Raw genomic sequence first — 9832 nt, forward strand, 5'->3', positions numbered from 1 at the left:
TTCCATCAAATAATGATTTCAACCTAACTAAATGTACATATTTATTAATTAGTTTGGCACGTACAAACATAATAAAAGAAATTTACAATTAATACAGATAGATCTTGTAGATTTACCTCTTTATACTTTAAGTACATTTACATATATAAAAAATGAATAATTTGGAACACCTTGAAAAATCTTCAGTTGAGCAAGGTAGGAGGGTTATTACAAGTTAAATAAACAAATTAACCTGATAAAGGTCTAGAGACCGAAACCAGTAGCAAAAAATATACAGGAAGATAAAATAGTTTTGTTCTACTTTATCATATGTTGTATGAAGTGAGAAATGATGTATTGAGTGTAGCATAACAATTTTATGCTTTGAAAAAGGTTTTTAAGAGTGGAGAGGCTCTTGATAAACTATGTTGGGTGTACTTTCCCTTGGAGTACTGGGAAATAAACTGTTGGATATCTAGACTCCAGGGCAGGCCTCGTAAAACAAAGCATTCTGACCTGTTGAGTTGGCTTTATCATATTGGGCTTTTGCCCTAGCATTCATTCAAAGGGGCTCTAGGAGTTCAGAGGAAAATAAGTTTTAAAAACCTTTTTACTCTTTTTTTAACTCTAATCTGATCTGTATTTAAAAAAAAAACCTTTTTGGTCTTTTTATTTATAAGTCGAAAAACTCCATGTTCAAGATTTTAATGAGTCATAGAAAAGTACAAAAAACATGTAATCGGTTCAAGTAAAGTATGCCAAAAAAATTTTAAAGCATAAAACCTAGATCATATTTGTCTTCAGCATTCCAAAAAAAAAAAAAAACCTTAAATATCAAATTAATGATTTATTATATTGATTGTTTGAGAGTGTTTCATTTTATTACTAACCCAAACACACTTGATCCAATTTTATTTTCAAAATTTATTTCAAAAACTCTCCAACGTTTCAGCCCTCAGGCCATTCTCAAGGACACAACCTTAAATATTGTTATCATATATTCTTTAAAATGTTTCTTGCCGACTAATTTCTCTTGTCATATCTTTAAAACAAATTAAATATTAAAATAATATCACAACAGTTTTAAACATTACTTTTAAATTGATTATTCACTTAACAAAAATTTTATAATTTAAACTTAAAATTTTTTCACATAAAATATTGTCTCTATTTAATCTCACTAACATCATTAACAATGGTTTGATGTTAGTAAGATTAAACAACCCCGTGCTCTTCCCTAATGTAATGGCAACTAGATTTTATTTATTTTGGTTTCTAATTACATAAAATCAAATACTAATTAATCTCACAATAATAACAAAAGTAATAATTAATAACAGTGATCATGAGAAATAAATTAAAAACAATAAAAAAAAAAATCTATTTTTAAAAAAATGTTTTAATTTTATCTGCCTAAACCTTTTGGGTTATTTTCTCCCTCCTGTTTATTGTGGCTTACATTTGATATAGTATTGATGTAATAACATTTTTAACAAATTCTTGAGAGATATTTTAATATTCTTCCATCAGAAGAACTCTTAATTTATTAAGAAAACTCTTTTGATATCGGAGATCTCTAAATTTAATTTTTGACAAATCATGCAATCTGGACTATTTAATAGACACCCCAAACTTGAGATTAAAACATCATTCAAGTACCATGGAAATAGAATCTCAGAGATGTTCAAGGGTTGTCACTTTTTATTTAATTTTCCTCAATGTACAATTATAGGTGTATACACTTTTGGTCATGGTCACTTGATCTCTGAATATACATTAAACAGTATACAATTTTTTTTTTTTTTACAATTTTTATATATGGAAATTTATCTTTTTATCCACTCACAATACAGTAGAATGGTCTGTATAGTATTAATGATACTAAGCTATGATGCATACTTCAAGCAGTTATTCAAATCTTAAGAAAAAAGTGCAATAAAATATCAGCGATTAACACAAATGTATATTATGAATTAAGTAGCAGTGCCATTCAAGCTAAAGTTACAGCATGGCATGATTTTATTGCTAAAACTATATTTTAATGTACAAGTAATCCTGCATGTTTGAACTTCTCAAACTAAGCAAGAAATCAATAATATTTTACAACGGAATGTCCATCTGATATTTAAAAAAAAATTAAATTCTAGCTTTTTGATGCAGTGTATGATACAGAACTAAATTATTATTTGCATTAATTACTCTGACTCTGATTTTTGTGAGTGGGGATCATTAAATCCAAAAGACTTAATTAGTGTAATTTTCTTTATTAAGATGAACTTCAGCCATATATAAGCCATTACTAAACCTTTGGGCATATACATTAGAATTATTACAAATATACAATTATGGCAGAACATGACTATAAAAATAATAGGTTGTTTTGTTGAATATTGTTATTACAAATGTGTCTCAACATGCAGAACATTAATTTGTTCTTACACATTTGAATAAGCAACTGATTTTCAAGAAAAAATATAAATTACTAGTTTTTTAATCAACAAATATATTAAATTAAATGTTAATTCTTAAGGATTTAATGATCCATTTTCGAGGAAAACTAATAAGATTAATTAAAACAAATAATAATATGATAATTAAGAAGTACAGAAAATAAAATGAAGAAGCCAAATATGAAAACTATAAATTATTATAAATATTTACAAAATTCAAAGGTTTCTGAAGAGAAATATAAATTTTTTGTGAGTTAAGCTAATAAATGCTCATGAAATGTATTTATAATCAAGTAAATGGTGTGCAGCAATCGATCTATTAGATATTGTTATAAATTAAATAAAATACTGTGAAAACTTGATTATGTGACATTCAATATTTCTGTAATGAAGGTAAAAATATTCATTGTGTAACCATACAATATATACCATAAATTGGGACCCTAAGGGATTACTTGGACTAAACCAAAAACAGTATTAAGAACATGGTAAAGTGCCTAAGGAACTATTGCTAGTGCTGCTATTTGTTGCAGAGAGTTTTGTCTATATTTTTTCGGGGATGCACTATATGTGAAAAGTTAAATGACTATAAGAAAACTTTAGGCATGTCTCATCAAAAAAGTTAGAGCTGCTTTTGGCACTACAGCCTATAGAAAAATATGTTTTTTTGACTATTTTGCACAGGGTGTCCAATAAGGTACAAAGGCATTGAGACAGACCAACAAAATCTGATTAAGAAATAATTATGGCACAGACACACACACAAACAGATAAATGCACTTTAGAACTTAAGAGACTCTGAAACATTGGAAATTGCATTACCATGGTGTTCAGGGAAAGGTGTAACCAATGAATTATTAACCAGTAGTTTGAAAAGTTTTTGGATGGTGATACAGATTTGGATAACCAACCCAGGCAGGGGAAGACCTCCTCCAGCAATTGACGATGTTGAACTTAGGCTTACAATGGAAGAATCCTTACTTAGGTAAGGAAACTGTTAGCAGTTATAGGACTTACAGCACAACTGGATACAAGTGTATCGAAAGTTTTTCGACATTTAAAGACCATTGGTAAAATAGAAAAAGTAGATCTATGGGTAGCTCATGAATTTATTGAGCTGCAGCAGTTGAAGTGTTATGAGACATGCATTTCACTACTACATATTACTAGGCAGAAAAACAAGGATTTTATCGAAAGAATGAACACATATGGTGAAAAGTGGATTGTATATGACAACAGGTCAGTCAAGTCAGTGGCTATATCGATAATTGTATTATCGATTTAAGACTAGGACACATGATGAAACCAAATTTGTATCCAAAAAAATTATTGGTTTCTGTGTGTTGGTCAATGGCAGGAATAATTAATTTCTCATTTTTACTCAGAGGAGAAACCATCATATCCACATGGTATTGCAGTGATATTGCCATAAAGTATCAACAATTTGTTAAAAAACAACCTGCATTGGTTAAATGGAAGGGGGCTATACACTCACAAGACAAAACAAGACCTGTTTCACGATTGACAGTGAAGAAACTAAATGAGCGGTTTTAAATGTTTTCATACCCACCTTATTTGTCAGAATTGTCTCCAACAGATTTCCATCTGTTCAGAAATTTGGACAACTTCCTTTAAGATAAAATTTTTGAAAATGATTCTCAGGACAAGAAGGCATTTTCTGACTTCATTTCTTTAAAAAAAATCTGAATTTTTCAGTTCAGAGATTGAAAAGTTGATAACACTGTGGGAAAAATGTATAGAAAATGGGGATAAATATTTTGAAAAAAATGTTTTGATTTCACGAAGTTGCTTAACAAAAGAACCTTTCCAGTGAAAACAGACATTTCATGTGAAATGATTCAATAAAAAAATAATAGTAAATTAAAGCTAGTAAAAAAGGTTGTTTTAAAAAAAATAAATTTTAATTGTTTTCTTTTCATGAAATAATTATGTTTATAACCTGTCACAGGTCCTGGTATCCTTAAAAAGTTCTGGACTCACTCTGAATTTTTATATGAAATATGAGCTGTACCCCACAGTAAATTGGATTATACATTCTTGTTTCAAACATAACACTCTTTTGCTCCAGTAGGGGCATAACTTAAAAAAAAAAGTTATTCATTTTGAACTGTATCTATTTAAAAGATGACACCATAGAATGGGTTTACTGTTTCTATTGAAGTCCTCCTGAAGACTACCAAAGTTAGTCTACTTGTCGCAAAGTAACCACTATTTATTGGACCTCAAAGGATACATCTGATACAAAATAAAAAAAGCTTTTATTTTAAAGTTGTGCCATTATTAAAGCAAAGCAGCAATACGATAAGTATATGACCAAGTGAATCTGATTAAATGAAACTGGAATTATCATTACAACAATTATGGATCTGCACCTGTGCAAGTTTATCATTATGTGGTTACTGCTATGTTCCTACAGGTCCAACTGTTATAAAGCTAAAAGCCATCTTCAATAAATGATCTATCTAGCGTAAAAAGAATTTTTTGAATAAAAATTTTAGTTCCAATCTTCTTCTTTTTCAGCTTTATATGTTAGTATACATGTATTATTTTTAGAAATATGGAATGTTGTGTGGAATGCATAACATAGTGTGAGAGAAATTAGTTTGAATGTGCTGTAATAATGATGCAATGCTACTCTTAAAAGATGATTGGTTAAGTAATAATCCTAATAGACCAAGAAATAAAAGGATGTATATTGGCTCGAGTTCTAATCTCCTATCAGCCATATAAATATTTAATTATGTCCCTGTAAATATATTCATTATCCATACTACTTATTACAACTGAATGTGCTATTGATAGGCTGTTTTTCAAATTTACAATATAAATTTTACTGTAAGCTAAGCATTATAAAAATGATTTTTTAAGATTTCTGGATTTAAAAGGTACATTAGTATTGAAACAAACATTGATAGTCTGGAAACCAATTAGATTCAACTGATAAAAATTTTGGGTTAGCAAGAAACTAGTAAAATGGTTAGGTAAACCAATATTGTCAGTAATGAAATTATCCTCATTCAAATAACAGAAAATAAGCTAAAATTGGAATTTATAATAGAAAATAAAACTTCGGGTTAGTTATAATAAAAACATCTGCCAGCTTGCAGATACATTTGTATAAAATTAATTTATTCTTAAGGATCAAAAGTAAAGCAGGCAGGCAATGTCACAAAAAAACAACAAAACTGTTTCTAGAGGAGGTCAAGGTGACCAGAATAAAAACCATCCTAAGTTTACATTAATTGAAGTAACACAGAAAGAGAAGGTTCAAAGTGGTTGAAACTTTATGACCTAATAGAAAAGTTAATGATGAATAAATTAGTCTCAATAAATTTAATAGTATTAGTTTTTTTATTTATTCCTAGGGTTAATGCGTAGTTATGAAAATGTGTAGTTATTTTTTTTCAAGTTTGTTCTTTTTTCAAAGTTTATTTGGTTTAGCTCCTTTCTATGACCTAATTTAATTTAAAAATAAATTATTAAATGGATCTTAACCATGAAGTATTATTTGATGGTAAAAATATAAATAAAAAATCATACTAAATATGCCGGGGTAAAGAGAGTTTATTTATCAGATCAAGTTGAAAATAAATAATTTACACAGTAATGCCCATTAAGAGGTAAGAGGTATAAAACTAAAGCAGTAAAGACTAACCTGGAGGTGGAGCTGTGAAAGAAGTCTCAGCGCTGCTGGATGTCGATGGCTCTAGGTTGGTCTTGTTATTTGTAGCCAAGGGTATAGTTTCCTGTGGTGCTTGTGGAGGAGGTGCTGTTACTGGGGACACTAGCTGCTGCAAGATTTGCTTCTTTTCTGATGCACAGCTCTTTTTCACCGGTGTCGAATTGTTACGCTTCTTCCTTGGAGATGGGGTAGCTAAAGAAAAACTGCTGGTTAATATAAATTTTAAGTTCAGCCTTAAAAGATTTTGTTCATCATAATAAAAAAATTAAGATAATAATATCAATTATTTTAATGTAAATCTTACATAATTATGCAAGTTGTTGAAACAATGTGGGGATTCAATAAGTGCTAGAGCATTAATTGCAGATGTAATTACAAAAATTTTTTTTTATATATTGTTTTAATAAATTTTATTTATAAGTTACTAAGTAAGAATAACACTAATGTGGAAAGGGATTTAACAATAACATTAAAATAATTTTAAACCTAATATCATACATCTTATGAGTGAGAAAAATTATTATAAAACTTCTTTTAATGATAATAATTAGAATTAAATGTAAAATCTATAAAATTAACTTGCAAAAATAATAAGCATTTTTCCCCCTCAATAACTCAGTATAAATAAATTTTGTGGAAGTATAGGAGGATTTCGAAGATTTCAGAGGTTCAATAATCAATTTATTTATTTCATTATATTGATGAAATTATGTTTCAGAAATCAAAAATAAAGACAAACTTAATTATGCTCTCTTGAAATCTTTACACCAAAAATAAATTTCAATATAATAGAATTATTCCAATGATTTATTGTTAATAAATTAATCAAAGAAGTAAATAACCGAATGAAGAAAATGATAACAATTTATATATAACTAATCTGCTTTGTTTAGAATTAGTAAAAATATTGCTAATAATATTAAATAACTTTAAATATATACAAAATCAAAAGACGCTTCCTGTAAAGGAGGCCCAAATTTTATTTTTCGGAAAAAGAAAGTCAGATTTATTTTTTAGCATCCTTGGAAACCTTTAAATTTTCATAGAAATATAAAATTAGAAATTTTTGAACTTGATTTAGTAGGTGATTTATTTTCCTCCCAATGTTTGCTGTTCGTGTAAATATTCATGGCTCTTCTAGATGTTATTCAAATCCAATATTACTACCAACTGTCAGAAAGCCCAAGGAGCAGAGAAAAAAAAAGAAGAAATTATATGTAGTTTTACTTTGGATCTTTAGCAATCATGAAAGCACTTCAAAACAAATTTTCATAGAGATTAAAAGAAAAATTACAAGCCAGGTTCAGAAAAAATATATTTTTTAGATACCTAAAATATTGGTATACTACTGAAACAATTTGGACCAAATAATGTACCAAAGTGGGCCGGGAAAAATATTTTGTGATCTGTATGAAAATTTGTATTAAAGAGTATCCAAGGATGCTACAAAAGAACCTGACTTGCTTTTTCCTAAAAAAAAAAAAAAAAAGGTTTGACCACATCTCTTTCTTGGTTCTTATGATTGTATATTTAATTACAAGTCACTTAATACAATCACCAATATTTTTCCTAATTATAAACTAGAAAATAAATTGATTGGCACAAAATTACCAGCATTATGTTACAATATGAGAACAATAGTAAAATAATTTGGACTAACTTTTTTTTTTTTTAGCAAGTGAGCTAAAATATTTTTCAGAGAGAAAAAAGTTGAAAAAGCTGAAATTGAGCATTCTAGTAGTATGCAGTAATGTTGGATTTTTATGACATCCAGAAAGATTATGAATATTGACATGAGCACTTGATATTGCAAGAAAAAAAATCCACTTACTCAAGTCCAAACATTTCTAATTCTTTATTTCAATGAAAATTTGTATTTAAGGGTTTTCAAGAATTTCAAAAATGAATATTACTTATTTTTTCCTTTAAAAAATGTTTTTTGCTAACTTTACTGGAAGCATCTTTTGATTTATAAGATTTTGTTTATATTTAAAGTCATTTAATACAATCAGCAATATTTGGTATTCATTTTACACAAAATCCAAATTGATTAGTATATAATAACCTTTAAATTCTTAAAGAGCAAAGGCATAAAACAATAATATAAAAAAATTGTAAAAATATATATATTTTTTTCCTTGGTTCCTAAGGTGCATCAGCAAGAAAATTCGGACACGTGTCTAATATTTGTCAACCTATTATCACCAGAAAAAGTTTCATTGAAATTTGTAATCCCATGTCTGTAGCTTCCCCTAGTAAGTATTTCATTTATCCCACACTTGTTGAAAGATAAGAGTAATGCTGATTAAAATATTCAATTCTTATTGTAGATTAGTTGGATAAAAGTCTTTGTGAAACTATTGATGAATATAATAATAATAACAAATATCCTTTTTTTTTTGTACATTGATTGAAATTATTCTACAAAAATGGACATTTTGTATATAAATATATATTTATAAATATAAATAAATATAAAATGTTCAATTTAAGTTAATGACCTCAAGATGAGGAAGTACGTTCTCAAAATGTTGAAATATAATTTGAAAAATAAACTAAAGGAAACAAAAAAAGCCAAAAATATATTAAAATTATAATTCCTCATAAGAGTATATATAAAAAAATATCATCAGAATATTTGAAAATAGGGTTTTTAATAGTTAAAAATATGATGCCCACAAATTAGGCAAAATTTAATTGGACTGTTCTTTACTGACTTATGGACTGAATAAATTCATTTGAGGATTAACAGTAAATAAGTGTTTACAAAACAAGGTTTAAGAAAACTATATTAACAGGATAAGAAATATTATTCATTAAAAATACATGCACTATACAAACAACTAATGCAGTTTAAATTAAATTATTGACCAAAACGCATTGAAGCAGGGATAGAATGATAGCAAAAGAAAAAAGCAACAAATCAAATGTGCCAGAAGGGAAAGTGATGTTACAACATCCAAGGTAGGTTTCAGTGGATTCCAAGATAGAGATTTTCAGGTTGTCTCGCCTTAAAAGTGCTGAAAAAGAAAGAGCTTATCTCAAAAAAGTGAAGGTGAGGAGAAGAAAATATATTTAATTTAATTTTCATGAAAATATTTTATCATTTTTCAGGGCTCTTTAAAAAACAATTTTATTTAATACTTTTTAAAAATAACTTTGATAAAGAATAAACAGTGAATCAAAAATTCTGAGATAAAATAAGTATCCTCTAGTTTTAAGTAAAAATACATCTAAATTAAGTAAGAACATTCGGCACACATTATTTTTTAATAAAATAATTAAAAGTTATCTTAATGGTGAAAAGTGATTGTAGTGTGAGTAAATAAGCTTGGAAACAACTGTTTTGCCAGTGAAAGAAATAAAAGCTGGAAGTATTTTTTTTAACAGCAATGAATAAACAGCTTGATAAATTCATTTGGAGTATAACTTATTCAAACCATGAAATATATTTAAATACTGTTTTGTTTGTTTAAACACTTATGTGTTTAAATAATTATTATTTTTAGGTGAAACATTGTCATATTTGTATAAATATGTTCTAATTATATTATGTTGCCCAACAGAATAAATTTTAATTTAATTTTATTATTTAGAATGTTAAAATCCTGAAATAGGTTGAATTTGCTTTTCTGCTCTTAGAGATTTTTTTTTTTTTTTTTCCTAGCCCCTATAGAAAAATATTTTTATTGTTTAAATT

At 27.5% G+C, this 9832-nt stretch overlaps 1 protein-coding gene across 1 annotated transcript in view; it reads right to left on the reverse strand.

Moving 5' to 3' along the window:
- Nucleotides 1-9832, reverse strand: part of LOC106687239 (uncharacterized) — a gene marked incomplete in the record, with an annotated part of 403205 nt that overhangs the window by 27469 nt on the left and 365904 nt on the right. The window contains 1 exon segment of the mRNA XM_067045014.1: nt 6106-6324. Coding sequence (XP_066901115.1) covers nt 6106-6324 — 219 coding nt within the window.

The sequence above is a fragment of the Halyomorpha halys genome, unplaced genomic scaffold (assembly GCF_000696795.3).
Source record: "Halyomorpha halys isolate HHAL.00 unplaced genomic scaffold, Hhal_1.1 Scaffold934.1, whole genome shotgun sequence".
Classification (NCBI taxonomy): domain Eukaryota; kingdom Metazoa; phylum Arthropoda; class Insecta; order Hemiptera; family Pentatomidae; genus Halyomorpha; species Halyomorpha halys.